This window comes from Nycticebus coucang, chromosome 9 (assembly GCF_027406575.1).
Source record: "Nycticebus coucang isolate mNycCou1 chromosome 9, mNycCou1.pri, whole genome shotgun sequence".
NCBI lineage: Eukaryota > Metazoa > Chordata > Mammalia > Primates > Lorisidae > Nycticebus > Nycticebus coucang.
In genome coordinates, this window is record NC_069788.1 from 135,156,329 (window position 1) to 135,173,164 (window position 16,836).

Sequence of the window (16,836 nt, forward strand, 5' to 3'; positions counted from 1 at the left end):
TCCCACTATTAGTCATGTATCCAGAAGAAAAAAAATCATTCTATCATAAAGACATTTGTACTACGTTGTTTATCGCAGCTCAATTTACAATTGGCAAAATGTGGAAACAACCTAAATGCCACCAACCCAGGAATGGATATACCAAACTGTGGCATATGTATACCATGGAATACTATTCAGCCATTAAAAAAGATGGGGACATTACATCTTTTGTATTAATCTGGATGGAATTGAAACACATTCTTCTTAGTAAAGTATCACAGAGTGGAGAAGCAAGAATCCAATGTACTCAATACTAACATGAGGCCAGTAGATAATCTGATACATTCCCACATAAGAGAAAAACTCAAATCAATTCAAGGTCTGGGATGGGGAAAGAGGGAGCAGGGAGAGGGGAAGGAGGAGGATGGAGGTGCTCCCACTCAATGGGCCCAATGTTCGAGTGTATGGCACACTTCTTGGGGGCAGTACACAATTATAAGAGGAACTCTACCTAACTAATGCAAACATTGTAACCTATTTCTTTGTGCCCTCAGATTAACCCGAAACAATAATAAAATCTTAAAAAAGAAATAACAAATAACCTTATCCTTTTTCAGAATTCTCAGTGAAAATCATTTGACCGAATTACATAAAGATTCATTTGAAGGCCTGCTATCCCTCCAGTATTTGTAAGTTAGTTAGTTAATCATATTTATTTATGAGCTTTTAGTGATATGATCTGTAAAGTGAATAAGGGGTTCAAATTAGATAATCTCTAAAACTTCTTTCATCAATAAAATGCTGCAGTTCTCTAAATCCGTGTAGAGTTTTAGCCCGTCTCTAGCCCATCTCTGTGCATTTTTAGTTTTAAAAATCATATAGATAAAATACTGGGCGGCACCTGTGGCTCAGTCGGTAAGGCGCCGGCCCCATATACCGAGGGTGGCGGGTTCAAACCCGGCCCCGCCGAACTGCAACAAAAAAAAATAGCCGGGCGTTGTGGCGGGCGCCTGTAGTCCCAGCTACTCGGGAGGCTGAGGCAAGAGAATCGCTTAAGCCCAGGAGTTGGAGGTTGCTGTGAGCTGTGTGACGCCACGGCACTCTACTGAGGGCCATAAAGTGAGACTCTGTCTCTATTAAAAAAAAAAAATCATATAGATAAAATACGGATAGAAAAAAACTTTGCTTATAAGGAAAAAGTGGTAAATAACATCTGAGCAATTATTGACACCCATTGAACCTTGTTTTATAAGTTTTATATATCATCTGCTTATATTTATATTTAGTCTACACCCCATAGAGCAAATCTAATCCACAGTCTGTTTTTATTTACAGCCTGTAAGTTAAGAATGCTTTTTACATTTTGAAAGGGTCTGTAAAAGAAAAAGAAAGACAAGAATATGCAACAGAGACCATATGTGACCTACAAAGCCTGAAATATTACTATTTAGCCTTCAGGAAAAGGCTAAATTTGGGTGGCGCCTGTGGCTCAAAGGAGTAGAGTGCCAGCCCTAGGTGCTGGAGGTGTGGGTTCAAACCCAGCCCTGGAGAAAAAAATGCAAAAAAAAAGAAAAAGAAAGAAAGGAAAAGGATTTGAAAAAGTTGGTTTAGTAGCATGAGAAGAATTAAACTTTAAGTTGTTGCTCAAAGGAAAGGAAAGGAAAATATAGACCATCTACACTAGTTTGAATGCCATTAATCCAGAATTTTTTGATAATTTAATCTAAATTAAATTAACATTTAACTATTAAATAAGCAGATGAATTATAAAGAATAAATATATTTAAAAATATAAAATATTAAAGAATATTAAATATTTAATATAAGAACATTATATTAAAATCATATAGATACGATTTAATTTAATCATATAGTAAATATATATATATTTAAGAGAATAGGCTGGCAGTGAGGATTTCATAGCAGAAATTACTATATTCTTATTGAAAATAGTTGTTTAAGGACAGGTGCAGGGTGGCGCCTGTGGCTCAATGAGTAGGGCGCCAGCCCCATATGCCGAGGGTGGCGGGTTCAAACCCAGCCCCGGCCAAACTGCAACAAAAAAATAGCCGGGTGTTGTGGCGGGCGCCTGTAGTCCCAGCTACTCGGGAGGCTGAGGCAAGAGAATCGCGTAAGCCCAAGAGTTAGAGGTTGCTGTGAGCTGTGTGACACCACGGCACTCTACCTGAGGGCGGGACAGTGAGACTCTGTCTCTACAAAAAAAAAAAAAAAAAAGGACAGGTGCAGTGGCTCCCACCTGTAATCCTAGCACTCTGGGAGTCCAGGGTAGGAGGATCCCTTGAGCTCATGTGTTCAAGTGCAGCCTAATTGAGAGTGAGACCCTGTATCTACTAAAAATTAGAAAAATTATCCAAACATTATGGTGGGTGCTCATAGTCCCAGCTACTCGGGAGGCTGAGGTAGGAGGATAGCTTGGAGCTCAGGTGTCTGAGGTTGCTGTGAGCTAGGCTGACACCATGGCACTCTGGCCTGATGCAACAGAATGAGACTTTGCCTCAAAAAGAAAAAAAAAAGTTGTTTAAATTATGGTTAAATGGTATAGCTAGAAATGTTTACAATGAATAAGCATATTACCAATGCTCCTAATTCTTCCCAAATTACAAAATGAAAATTTCTCCTGCCTTATTGCCAAGGAGGGAATACTTGCATAGTATTTATTTCTAAAGATTAATGATGTACACACTAATTTTTTTTTTTTTTTTTGTAGAGACAGAGTCTCACTGTACCGCCCTCGGGTGGAGTGCCGCGGCGTCACACGGCTCAAAGCAACCTCTAACTCTTGGGCTTACGCGATTCTCTTGCCTCAGCCTCCCGAGCAGCTGGGACTACAGGCGCCCGCCACAACGCCCGGCTATTTTTTCTTTTTGTTGCAGTTTGGCCGGGGCCAGGTTTGAACCCGCCAATAAATACTTGCATAGTATTTATTTCTAAGAAGATACTATATCCCTTGCTATGAAAGTCTGAGTTTTATCCTTTTCCCACGGCAAAGAAGTGTGGTCAAGAAGTGTGTACATCGGGCGGCACCTGTGGCTCAGTGAGTAGGGCGCCGGCCCCATATGCCAAGGGTGGCGGGTTCAAACCTGGCCCCGGCCAAACTGCAACAAAAAGAAAAAATAGCCGGGCGTTGTGGCGGGCGCCTGTAGTCCCAGCTGCTCGGGAGGCTGAGGCAAGAGAATCGCGTAAGCCCAAGAGTTAGAGGTTGCTTTGAGCCGTGTGACGCCACGGCACTCCACCCGAGGGCGGTACAGTGAGACTCTGTCTCTACAAAAAAAAAAAAATTAGTGTGTACATCATTAATCTTTATTAAGCTCACTAATGTTGCTCTTTAGCAAATAGATTCTTCTTTCAAATGTAGAAGACTTAAGGGAAGTAGGTACATGACACTAAAAATAGTCCTTTGAATGATCTAACCTTCTAGGCCTTAAAGGCATGACCACTTTGGTACTGGTCTTCTTAGGCACCTCTGCCACATTTCGGAAAAAAAGGAAATGACGTAATTGCTCAATGGAGTAGGCCCTTCCTTACTTCCACAATGAAATATGCATATTTTGTAAGCTAATCTTTCATGTTAGGATATATTCTCATTCATTTAAAAAATGCCAACCAATTAAAAAAACAAAGAGAATATGCCAACCACTTTGCCTAATATTAGAGTCAGAGAGATGAGTAAGACAGGATTCCTACCCTTCTAAGAACTTAACATTTCACAGGGGAAACAAACATGTAAGCATCAACCATAACGCCAGAAGCACTAAGAGGATGACAAAGGGCTGGTTGCAAAGGCCCAGAAGAAGGATACAAAGTAATAAAATTGCATTTCTTTTAAAATAGTTTTTTTTCTTCTTCTCCTCGTTCTCAGCTTTTCACTCATTTTATAAATACAGTAGAACCTCCATGGTTGACCACCTCCATAATTTTACCTCATTTTCACAGACCAGACATGCGCCACATGTGCTCAGTGGAAGTTCCTTATGCCGACCACCACTGTATGTTGCCTGGTTTGTTATAGTCCAGTAAGTGATCAGCTTAGAGAGGTTCTACTGTATTCTCATGTGTCAATTTTAAACACAGTGGGCTTGCAGATGAGCAAGACCTAATCCCTGCTTTCAAGGAGTTTATACTTAAAAGAAATGGGAGCAAAAATAACTACATTGAAAAGAAGACATAGCTATGGGCACTAAGAGGGACAAACTGCTTCTGGAGCACAGAAGGAGGAGAAAAGACTTGAGTTTGGATCAGAGAAGATGTTCCTAGAGCAATGCTGCTAGAACAGGATCTATCAGAAGGCCATCAGATATCCTTAGACAGATTTCCTGGGACAGATTTTGGGGGAAATACTCTAAACTTGGAAAAGGGAAATGGGAGAAAGGCAAAATACAGCAAAGTATTTGAGGAATGCTTTGAGTACCTGTAGAGTGCAAGGAGAGAGAGTAGGAGACTGGAGCCAGACTTTCTAGGGCTTTGAATGCCAAGCAAAAGCCATCGCAGGGAACCATGCTATACCACCATGCTTTACGCCCATCTTAAGTCTGCACCACAAGCACTTGGAGGTCTTGTTAGGCCTTGGTTATGGACTACAACTCCACAGCTACTGATTCAGTCAGTTTAGAGTAAGGCCAAGGATTTGCATCTTTCATAAATTCCTATATGCTGGTCCTTGAGAATCACTTCTGGAGAGTTCATCTGGTCAATTGTGTGCAGGATAGTTTAGAACAATGGTTCTCAACCTTCCTCATGCCGCGGCCCTTTAATACACAGTTCCTGTGGGTCGCGACCCACAGGTTGAAAACCACTGGTTTAGAAGGAAGAGATACCAGTCAGAACAGAGTGACAACAGCCAGGTGAAGAGCGAGGGATAAACTGGAGTCAAGAGAAATAGTCAACTATAGTTAACGGGTGTTTTCAAATAAAAATCCAGTTCCGTGTTGCCTTTTGGTACGTCCCATCACTGTACCACCGAAAAAACTGCTTTCATGGAATATTAAGGCAATATAAAACCAAAATGAATTTCTATTAATATGGTATAATTCTGAATTAGTTCAAAGTTACGTATTAATTAGAAGGGTAACTTCCTTTCAAAGGATGTGAAGGGATAGCTTTTATCTCTTTTGGTATTGAAGTAGCTTAGAAAAACAGAATTAAACCAGAAAGGTGTAAAAGTGAGGTTATTCCTTTTCATATTAGAAATTATATAGAAAAATAAAAACTTGAAGCTTCTAATCTAGAATTTGATGAGGCTAAAAAAGGTTGTTTAATCAAGTCTCCTGCTGCCCAGGGAAAGATTACATCCAAAATCTTTTAAGATCTACAGTTGCATATTTTATTGGTGAAAATCATGAAATACAGGGAGTATTAGGAGGCTATGGAAAGTTCAAATACAAGTCCAAAAGTTTAGAATGTAGACAAAAGCTACATATTCATTATTATCATTCTAAACTCTACTAGTTGTTCCTACTAATTTGGTATCGAATCAAGGCAATGTCTTCCTTTCACTTTTTCTAGAGATTTATCCTGCAATAAAATCCAATTTATTGAAAGACGTACCTTTGAATCACTACCATTTCTGCAGTATGTGTAAGTTACAAATAGAACTTCATTACATTTGGAACTTTTATTAAGCTTATAAACCCTCTGCTATTCATTTTGAAATATGATTAAAATTTTACTAGTAGAAAGTTACTGAAATTATATAGCAAATTCATTTAATCTCTAGCAAAGATTAGTGTGACAATTATTACACAGATCAGAGGGGATCATAATAGAACAATGGTCTCAACTAGTGGGATTTTGTACCCAGACGACATTTGGCAATGCCTGGAGACATTTTCAGTTGTCACAACTGTGGGTATGTTACTGACACCTGGTGGGCAGAAGCCAGGAATGTTGTTGACCTACAATGTACAGGACAAATCCCCCAAAGAATTATACAGCTAATATATCAATAGCACTGAAGTTGCAAAACTCTGTCGTAGAGAAATAAAGATCTCTTAACACAAGTATTGGCTGAGCATTCACTGGTTTGTATCTACACATTGCATGTATAGTAAATAGGAAAGTATAAATCATGAGCCAATATCTTCTACAGCAAAATTTCCTTCATGTACGGAGAAAGTACTGAGGTTATGTTTTGTCATATATAAGTTAGAATCACTGCCAAATGATAAATGCTCTGAAAGAATATCTTTTCTTCTTTATCGGCTTATGTCTTTCCTTTTTCTTGTTGTTTTTTGTAGAAATCTTGGTTGCAATTTAATCACTGAACTGAGCTTCGGAACGTTTCAGGCGTGGCATGGAATGCAATTTTTACACAAGGTGTAAGTTAAATAGATGAACACATAAAAAGCTATGTGTAAAAGCATCATTCAGTTATCAGTTAACTAGGTATAAGCTCATTATGAACTCTGAATAGCATATCTTAAGATCTATCCAATTTTTCTGTTTTAATTTTTTTTAAAGTTATATTTATATTTCAGAGAAAGGATCCATCCATTTTTTTCAGGTGAGGAAACTAAGGGACAAAGGGGCCAGGAGACTTGTGTAACTTCCATATGACAAGCTCTGCTTTCCCTAGAAATGATCTTTGGTATGGGTGATAAAAGATGTCAAGCAAGTAATGCTCAAATTAGCATTGTCTTGGGAGCCCTAGCAATGCTGCTTTGATTTGTGAATTGTCCTTGAAATCCTACGTTTGAATATAACTTTGATTCCTACTCATGTACAGTTTCTAACCGCTGAAATGTATACAGCATACAGCCACAAAGAAGGAAGCGTAACACAAAGTCCTCCAGGGTGCAAAAGGGGAAGGATGTTTTCTCGGCGTCAGTTTCTTTTTGTTTTCTATTTATTTATTTATTTTTTGGTAGAGACAGAGTCTTACTTTATTGCCCTCGGTAGAGTGCTGTGGCATCACACTGCTCACAGCAACCTCCAACTCCTGAGTTTAGGTGATTGTCTTGCCTCAGCCTCCCAAGTACCTGAGACGACAGGCCCACGCCACAACGCCTGGCTCTTTATTTTTGTTGCAGTTTGGCCGGGGCTGGGTTTGAACCCGCCACCCTTGGTGTATGGGGCCCGTGCCCTACGCACTGAGCCACTGGTGCCACCCAGAGTCAGTTTCTTTTAAATGGTAAACCAGGGTGGCGCCTGTGGCTCAAAGGAGTAGGGCGCCGGCCCCATATGCTGGAGGTGGCGTGTGCAAACCCAGCCCCCGGCCAAAAAAAAAAAAAAAATAATAATAATAAATAAATGGTAAAGCAGAAAGAATTCCAGAAAATCTGCCATAGGGCACTTCTCTCCCTGTCACACCAAACCTTATTTTTTCTTAAAAATACATACCTGTGAAGAATGATCTGTGGGCATCTTTGCACTGTGGGGGAAAATGGTGTTCATGTTAAGCTATAGTGCAAAAAATGTTCAGAAAGAAAATACATTACTTTAGCCTAATTCCATATACTTGCTTTCCTGACAACCCTTCAACAAGTAATGTAGAGGGGCCAGGCACAGTAGCTCACAACTGTAGTCCTCGCACTCTAGGAGGCTGAGGCAGGTGGATTTCTTGAGCTCAGGAGTCCGAGACTAGCTTGAGCAAGAATGAGACCCTCTCTCCAAAAAAGAAAAAAATAGCAAGGTGTTGTGGTGGACACCTGTAGTCCCAGCTACTTGGGAGGCTGAGGAAAGAGGACCACTTGAGACCAAGTATTTGAGGTTGCTATGAGCTGTCTTGCTATGGCACTCTACAAAGGGCAACAAAGCAAGACTTTGTCTCAAAAAAAAAAAAAAAAAGCTATGTAGGTTTTATTTTCTTTCAGCTCAAAATTCAATAATTTCTCTGTGACACAAGCAGATCATGGTAGGTATATATGATCTATGGCCTGAAGGAAATTTTAGACTCAAGGTGATGATCCTCTTCTAAACTTGACTTTGGAAAAGACTGTCCACCTGTCTTGAGGTTTGGAAGTCTAATTTCACACCATTCATTTTGGGTTAGAGGGAGGGGTTTAGGGTGTGTGTGGAACTGATTAACAGTTTCTACAGAGGCTGGTCTTATAGGGACCTCTTCTCTTCCCTTGTTAATTTACTGATGCCTTGCATAGAGGAAGAACACAAGGGTCTGTTTTTCTTTTGCCCTCACACCAAAGAACCAGATTCATTAGATCCCTCCACCAAGAGATTTAGATGGCATCAGTACGAATGTATTGAACTCACCACCTTCACTGAACATTGTCAACAGAAGAGAAGGCAAACTCTGTAAAATAATTTGAAGAGGTCTATTCTAAGAACTGAATTTGAGGACCATGGCCTGGACCCATGCCCAAGAAACCTTGAGCAAGTGGACTGACTGTGACTGGATTAGTTTTCTTCTATTCAATTCAGGGAGACAGGAATTGCATGTAAAGTCATAAATCAATACAAGGCAGGGTGTAAGTTGGTTTGGCCTAAAAAGGTGGGACATCTGAAAATGGAGGTTTACAGGTTATAGGTGGGTTTTAAAACTCTTTGATTTGTAATTTGTTAAAGAAATGAAGCTTTGTCTAAAGCAGGCGTCCTCAAACTTTTTAAACAGGAGGCCAATTCACTGTCCCTCAGACCGTTGGAGGGCCAGACTATAGTTCAAAAAAAAAAAAAAAAAAACTATGAACAAATTCCTATGCACACTGCACAAATTTTATTTTGAAGTAAAAATACAAAACAGGAACAAATACAATCACATGGCCTCATGTGGCCCGCGGGCCGCAGTTTGAGGACCCCGGGGCTAAAGGCTTGGGATCCTTTAAGTTAAGGACATCTGTTAGTTAGAGACAACACACCTGACAGATACCTAGACTCCAGTGAACTGTTAAGTAAGCAGAGGACCTACAGGTTTGTCTTCTATAGCCTCAGGCCTGTTAATGAGTCTCCCAGAAGGGAGGGGGCTTGATGAGGCATTTCTGACTTCCGCTCTTAGGGCTAGCAACTCAGCCCTTTGGCCAAGAGGGGGGTCCAATTAGTCAGCTGGAGGGGGGAGCCTTAAGATTTTATTTTTAGTTATTATTATTATTATTTTTTTTGAGACAGAATCTTACTTTGTCGCCCCTTGGTAGAGTGCTGTGGTGTCATCTCATCTCCGCTTACACCTTTCACTGGCAACGAATAGAACAAAGTAAGAGTTTGACCATCGATGCTGCCTCTGGCGGATCTTGGCCAAAAGGGGAGTTGTGAACTAAAATAAAATCTTACAAACCACAGCTCCTTAGAAGGCCTCACCTGCCGCAGCCGAGCCGGGCACGCGGGTCCCGGATGAACGGAGCTCCCGGAAGCCCCGCCCCCGCCGCCGGCCCGCGCGCGCCCCCCACCTCCGCCCCGCGGCTGCTGCGCTCGGCCCTCCCCTCCCTCTCCCGCCCTCCGCCTTTGTCGCGCCTGAGGTTGCGGTCAGCAAGAGCCTCCAGCGTGAGCGTGCGGCTGCAGCCCCGGGCCACCCAGCCCTCTGCCCCTCTTTTCTGCCTGTCTGCCTCTCCTCCCTGTCGCCGTCTCTTCCTCCCGCGCTCTCGTCTGTGAATCTCGACCTTAATTTCTTCCACCCCGCCCTGCCCGGTCACTCGCGTGCCCAGTCACCAGGCCGCGTGGGCCCTGCAACTCCTCCTCCCCTCCCCCAAACGCCACCCCCTCCCCGCAGGCCACACGGGGCCGCAGCTGGGCCTCCTTGGCCTGGAGCCCGTCTCAGCGCCGACACTTCTCCACTCCAGCGAGCCTCCGACCCGCCGAGCAAAATGGGAAATGAGGCAAGTCATCCTTTGGAAATGTGCTCAAACTCTGGTGCAGATGAAATTAAAACGTTAGGAAAAAGATTTAATAAGCTTGATTTGACAGTTTTGGTTCTTTGAGTGTGGAAGAGTTCATGTCTCTGCCTGAGTTACAACAGAATTCTTTAGTACAGCGAGTAATAGATAGATTCGACACAGATGGGAATGGAGAAGTAGATTTCAAAGAATTTATCGAGGGAGTCTCTCAGTTCAGTGTCAAAGGAGATAAGGAGCAGAAGTTAAGGTTTGCTTTTCCTATCTATGACATGGATAAGGATGGCTAGATTTCCAATGGAGAACTCTTCCAGGTGTTGAAGATGATGGTGGGGAACAATCTGAAAGATACACAGTTACAGCAAATCGTAGACAAAACCATAATAAATGCAGATAAGGATGGAGATGGAAGAATATCCTTTGAAGAATTCTGTGCTATTGTAGGTGGCCTAGACATCCACAAAAAGATGGTGGTAGATGTGTGGCTCTTTTTAAAGAGTACCACCCAACACTTCTGCTTTCTTATCCATCTCTGAAGATCTGCTCAAGATGCCCAGCAATGCTCTCTGTGTATTCAAATGGAAGCATTTTTCTCTCTGAAGCCACGTTTTCCAACATGAGCCTCATGAAGCCAACCAAGTGTTATTGAACTCTTACTCTCTGAATAACTCAGTGTAGCACTTTAAAGTCTGAAGAACAGCAACATGAAAAGAGCATATCAGTGTGGTGGAGAAAGGGAAGGGGTTGGGTTTTTAATTTATTTTTCTTCATGTTTTATAACAAGAAAGTATATATACATATGTAAATATTTATATGTGATATATGTAGCTTTCTATGTATGTAGTATGTTGGCTTTAATATACTTTGATTCAGAAACAAAATAGAGTAAAAGTGTCAAGCAGAACATAAAACATCCTTTTATTTCACACAGTTTTTTTTTGTTTGTTTGTTTATGTTTTTATTTCACACAGTTTTATATATAGATAGGAGATTGTACAATTTGAGCCCGGTGTTAGGCCAGCTGTTTTCCTTTTCCTGTGCTTTCTCCTTTGAGAGATTGACAAAGCATTTGTTCATGTCTTATTATTTACCTTAATTACATTTTTGTAACAAAGGAGTCTGTAACTTTATTTATACTTAAGAATATATTTCCAGGGACTACGTCTCACTGCTGAGCAGCTTTTAATATGCCTCTCCTTGAGGAGAAAGTATAGTTCAGCGCTACTGCCAAGAGCTAGTTCTTGTGTGCACGTGATAACTGCACAGTGCTTATGGCTGCTTCATTCTGTTACTTTACAACTAGGAGCCATTGCATTTATTGAATGTCCCTGAGTAAGTGTAAGTTACCAGTTGTGATTTTATACATAAAGGCCAGAAGCTAGCTTAGGCAGTCATGATTTATTATATGCATTACTTACTGAAGAATACCTGAAATAATCGTGTAACTGCTTTGGATATCCATCTGTTTCAGTAAATGGATAATTTGTCATTAAACTTGTGTTTGAACCATGAATTTCCCTTTATGTTTCAAAAGACTTGCAGCAAATAAAAACTGGGAACATTTAATGTGCATATATGTACTAAACACCCATATATATTTGTGATTAAAATGGGAGAAATCTTGCTAATTATATGTCACAGAAGAGCAAAATTCTATTCAAATTTGTACCTCTCTTTACTGTAAGGCATAGAGAATGCATAATGGTTTTCCTTGATTTGCCCATATAATTGGTAATGGGTAATAACTTAATAGATGTGTGTGATATAAAAGTAGTATATCCTGTTCTACCACTTGATGTTATCCCTTCCCTTTTCTGCAAAGGTACTATTGGCTGAAAGAAAAACATTTTGGTTAGCTTTGTATGACAGTATTTCCTGATATAGTTATTCTATAAAAATTGGTTTTATAATCATGAGTGGAAAAGGGCAGGTTGAACGAGTTGACTGAATCTTTTTTTTTTTTTTTTTTGGTAGAGATAGAGTCTCACTTTATCACCCTGGTAGAGTGCCGTGGCGTCACATAGCTCACAGCAACCTCCAACTCCTGGGCTTAAGCGATTCTTTTGCCTCAGCCTCCCAAGTAGCTGGGACTATAGGCACCCAACACAATGCCTGGCTATTTTTTTTGTTATTGCAGTTTGGCCCAGTTTGGCTGGGGCCAGGTTTGAACCCGCCATCCTCGCCATATGGGGCGGGCGCCCTACCAGCTGAGGCACAGGCGCCGCCCAGAGGTGACTGAATCTTAAGCTGAGTGCACCTCCTGCCTTGGCTGTTCCTTCAACTGAGTGCTGCACATCATGGGCTCTGCCTGTGAGAGAAAAATCCCGGTGCTTGGTGTCCCTGCATGACATGGAATTTTGCATGTAGATCAATTTAAAATGTACCTCTTGTTTACATAATTTGCATAATTTTAAAAGACAATGTTGCCAAACTTTGGAAATGTTAATATTCAAACTGAAAATCTCCACTTCGTGTAACATCTTCCTCTGCTTTATAATCCCAGCCAGTGGTTTAATCTGTTCCAGTGTCAACTGCCATGTGCTCTGCTTCAAGGGGGAACCTGGTCTTTTGTGAATTTTTTGTACGTTAGTATTTGTTACAAATATTTTAGCAAATGCTTTCTATTTCTCTTGCTTGTGCATATCTTGGCTGGCGTTACAGAAAAATAGTGCAGACATTATTTCCTTACTGGGGAATGGGTTTGTTTCCTTTTCTTTCTTTCTTGTTTTAGTTTGTGTGTGGGTTGGGTAGGGGAGGGGTGGTTTATGTTGAATGTTTAGTTTTTCTTCTGCATGGTACATCATGTTGTGGGATCTTTAGAAAAGTTCATACTGTATGAATAAGAAAACAAAATATTTGAAACTTGAAAAAAAAAATCTTAAGCCACCACGCCTGGTTTAAGTATTTTATTTTGGTTTACAATTTCTCCCTTTGGCCAAGATCTGTGCCCCCACCCCCACCCCCCGGCTAAAGATTTTATTTTGGTTCACAATTCTTCCCTTTTGGCCAAGATCCACCAGAGGCACCCTTGATGGCCAGACTCTTATTTTGTCCCATCCCGAGAGCAAGACTGGATGTTCGGGCCAGGTTTGTTAGAAGGGAAGGGTGACTCACCTGGGCAGTGCAAAAGTCTGTGCTCAGGGGCAGTTAGAGAACTCTTTCAAATACAGGGGTGTAGGGTAGCTGGTAGGCAAATTCTACAGCTTGCCAAGAATGTTAGGGTCCTTTGGTGTGAATTTCTGAGGGGGTGTGGGTAACTAGACCCTTTGTGTCTTTGTCTTAGGAGGAAAGGAGGAGGAGGAGGGTGAAGGGTTTGTGTGTGGCTATGTTAGGCTCCAACAGCTGGGATGGTATGGCCCCTGCCCTGGTTCCATCTAGGCCCTTGGTGGGACCCTCATGGCTAAGAGAACTGAAGAGCCAAAAGGACTTACATCCATGAAGTGTTTTAGGCCAGATGGGACTGGAGGTGGACAGGTACTCATGGAGGCTTTTAAACCTTCTAGACAACATGAAGGTAAAAATCAAAATGTTAAAGGCAAGGCTACAAAATTAATTGATCTGTGTTGTGCTACTATATTTTGAGGTTTAGTTGCAGGCTTGTAACAAAAAGGCCAAGGAATTTAGAAACTTAATCACTTAAGCTAAGGAATTTAGAGACTTTTGTTGTGTCTCCTTATTTTAGTCTCTTTAGTGATTTGTCCTAAGGTGGCTAATAAATTTCCTGTTACATCTCTTTTTGTATAAACCCCATCCTGAGGACAATTATGCTCAGGATGGATGTTTGGACCACATGGCCCAAAAAGGCAAAGTTTCTCATTTAGTATTTGTTTAGGATTCTGTGTACCTATCCTTGATCTTGATCTACTTTAATCTATAGAACTAAACGTTTTCCCTATGTCTTTGAACATATTTCAAATAGTTGAATTAAATTCTTGTCTAGTAAGCCCAATATCTTGACTTCCTCAGGGACAGTATCTACTGATTGCCAACCCCCACACCCACCCCTGTGCATGGTTTCTTTGTGTCCCTTATAAATTGTGTTGAAAATTGGATATTTTAAATAATGCTATGTATAATGTAACAATTCTAGAAATCAGATCCCTGCCACCAGGGTTTGGTGTGTACTGCTGCTTATTATAGTAGTTATTAATTTATTTAGTAACTTTTTGGAACTAATTTGGTAAAGGCTTGTATTTGTTGTCATGTGTGGCCACTGAAATCTCTACTAGGTTAGGTTAGTCTGCTGATGAATGAACAGAGATTTCCTTAAAAGTCTAGAACCAGTAAGTCTCCGAGATTTTCCCAAGGGGCTTGTGTGCGTGTTAGGGCGTACCTTCAGCACTCAGCAAGATGGTTTTATAGCTCTGCCTTAGCTTTCATTTCCTGCTTTGTGCAGAACCTCAGAATCAGACATAGATGAGAGGTTAGGGACTTCTCTGATGTTTCCTGACCATGCTCACAGTCCTAAATATGTATATGACCTTCCAGATTTCAAGGAATGTGACTCATGGTCTTCCAGTTTAACAAGGAAATGTTGGAGTATTTCAGAGTTCCTATGGATATCTCATTCCTAGGCCTTTTCTATTAAGTTTTGTTAGTTTGTTTGTTTGTTTTTGAGGCAGAGCCTAGAGCTGTCACCCCAGGTAGAGTGCTGTGGCATCACAGCTCACAGCAACCTCCAATTGCTGGGCCCAAGCGATTCTCTTGCCTCAGCCTCCCAAGTAGCTGGGACTACAGGCGCCCGCCACAACGCCCAGCTGTTTTTTGGTTGTAGTTGTCATTTTTGTTTAGCAGGCCCGGGCTGGATTTGAACCCGCCAGCTCTGGTGTATGTGGCTGGTGCCTTAGCCGCTTGAGCTGCAGGTGCCAAGCCATCTATTGGTAAAAGGTGCCAACTTTTACCCATCGCCTCATGTAGCTGCCATGTTAAGACACTTCTTATAATTGTCTTCCACAAACACCCTTTTAGGTCAAATAGAAGCAAGCCTTTCCAGGAAGGTCTTCCATGTAACAAACAGGTCAAATAATGACAGTTCATTGGAATTGTGGCTTTGAAAGAGCTCTGGCTCCATTTTGCTCCCTACTTTTGGTACTAGAGATGTGGGCTACTTTTTGTTGTTGTTGTTGAGTCTCACTTTATTGTCCTTGGTAGAGTGCTGTGGCGTCACACAGCTCACAGCAACCTCCAGCTCCTGGGCTTAGGCGATTCTCATGCCTCAGCCTCCCAAGTAGCTGGGACTACAGGCGCCCACCACAATGCCCAGTTGTTTTTTTGTTGCAATTTGGCTGGGGCTGGGTTTGAACCCGTCACCGTCGGTATCTGGGGCTGGTGCCCTGCCCACTGAGCCACAGGTGCCACCCAGATGTGTGCTATTTTTAAGGCTACTACTGAGCTGGGAGCAAAAGATGGTCTAGGGTGGGCTAAAACAACACAAATCTCATTGTTTTTACTGAAATTTAGCCATTTTTCCTGAATAAACACTCCTTGGGTTGCTGCATTGTGACTTTGATTAAATTTCTAGAGTTCTGAAAACATTGATTCTGGACATTTTGGCCATATTTTTGTTGTTGTTGTTGTTGTTTTCATGAAGGGATGAATTTTCAGATGTCTTTACTCCACCATTTTCACTGCTGTCACCTACAACATGGTTTTCTTCCCCTTTTTTTTTTTGAGACAGAGTCTCACTTTGTTACCCTCAGTAGAGTTCTCTGGCGTCATTGCTCACAGCAACCTCTCGGGCTCAAGCGATTCTCTTGTCTCAGACAAGAGTACTTGCCTCCCGAGTAGCTGGGACTACAGGTGCCCACCACAACACAAGCTCTTTTTTTTCTTTTTTAGAGGCAGGGTCTTGCTCTGGCTGAAGCTGGTCTTGAACCTGTGAACCTGTGAGCTCAAGCAATCCACACACCTTGGCCTCCCATAGTGCTAGGATTACAGGTGTGAGCAACCACGCCCAGCCTACAATATGGTTTTAAATCTCTAAAGTCTCCATGGCCATGGGCTAATTAAATATTTAATCACGGGAAGTGATTGGGAAAAGGAGTAGAAAGAGAAATGTCATTCTCAAGAGGTTCTCCCAGATGAATAGATGAAGTTTAGAAAGGTATTTTATATTTAGTTGCCACAGAATTAAGGTTAAAGTAACAGCTATTTTAAACCTTTTTTCTTCAGAGAAGATAAACACAGGCTTTGCAATCAGAACTAACTTTAAATTTCAGCTTTGCTTCTAACTAGCTTAGTGGTCTAGGACAAGTTATATAAACTCTCTGTGCCTCGGTTTCCTCATTTATAAAAGATAATATTTACCACGTAAGCTTATTCTGAGGACTAAATGTAAAATGCTGATCACAAACGACCGGCAGCCCAATAGATATTAGCTATATAATTGTTATTTTTATAATGTTCTGCAGAAGTACACTAATAATTGTTGAGTAGAGTTAACCTAAAGGCAGATTTTCTTTTCTCTCTCGCTATTTCTCTCTTTTGCTTTGTTTGTTTGCTTTTAAGAATGGAAAAAAAACTCTGTTCCAGCATTTTGGAATACAAATTTGCATCAAAATTAATTTATTCGTTTTACTGATATTTAAATAAAATGATTTTTTCAACAAACATTGATTAAATATCTAGTAATTTTCAGGCACCATGCCAGGCACAGGTATGACAATGTCACTAAGTTGTGGTCCCCACTCTCGACGGGCTGACAGTCCAGGAGACTGACGAGTGCCCAGGTGATTACAAGCACAGTAACAAAGGCTGTGATGTGAGTGCAAGTGTGTGACAAGAATTCCCTTCTCTCAGATTTATCCCTTTTTCTTTAGCTCTAAAGCCAAGGATTTGGTCCATTTTTTTCTTAATCAGATAAATTAAACCACGGATTTAAAAAAATTTTCAAAAGATGAAAGACAAACACCTCAGATTATGGAGGGTAACTGGCATAATAAACCTGGGTTGTTCCCAAAGGAAAAGTGCTTGGCAGAGTCTTAGGATGATTTAAGGGAAAAACAGAAAATGTTTTTATTTTTTTACCTACAAGTTTCATACTAAAAAACGACTATGAACC

General features: G+C 41.1%; 1 protein-coding gene and 1 pseudogene across 1 annotated transcript in view; both read left to right on the forward strand.

The window, feature by feature from the left end:
* Positions 1-16,836, forward strand: part of LOC128593309 (leucine-rich repeat-containing protein 37B-like) — a 65,440-nt gene that overhangs the window by 31,558 nt on the left and 17,046 nt on the right. The window contains exons 3-5 of the mRNA XM_053601229.1: positions 600-671; positions 5,506-5,577; positions 6,237-6,317. Of these exons, the coding sequence (XP_053457204.1) occupies positions 600-671; positions 5,506-5,577; positions 6,237-6,317 (225 nt within the window). The remainder of the gene's footprint in view (positions 1-599; positions 672-5,505; positions 5,578-6,236; positions 6,318-16,836) is intronic.
* On the forward strand, positions 9,750-10,312 carry LOC128593837 (calcineurin subunit B type 1-like; annotated as a pseudogene).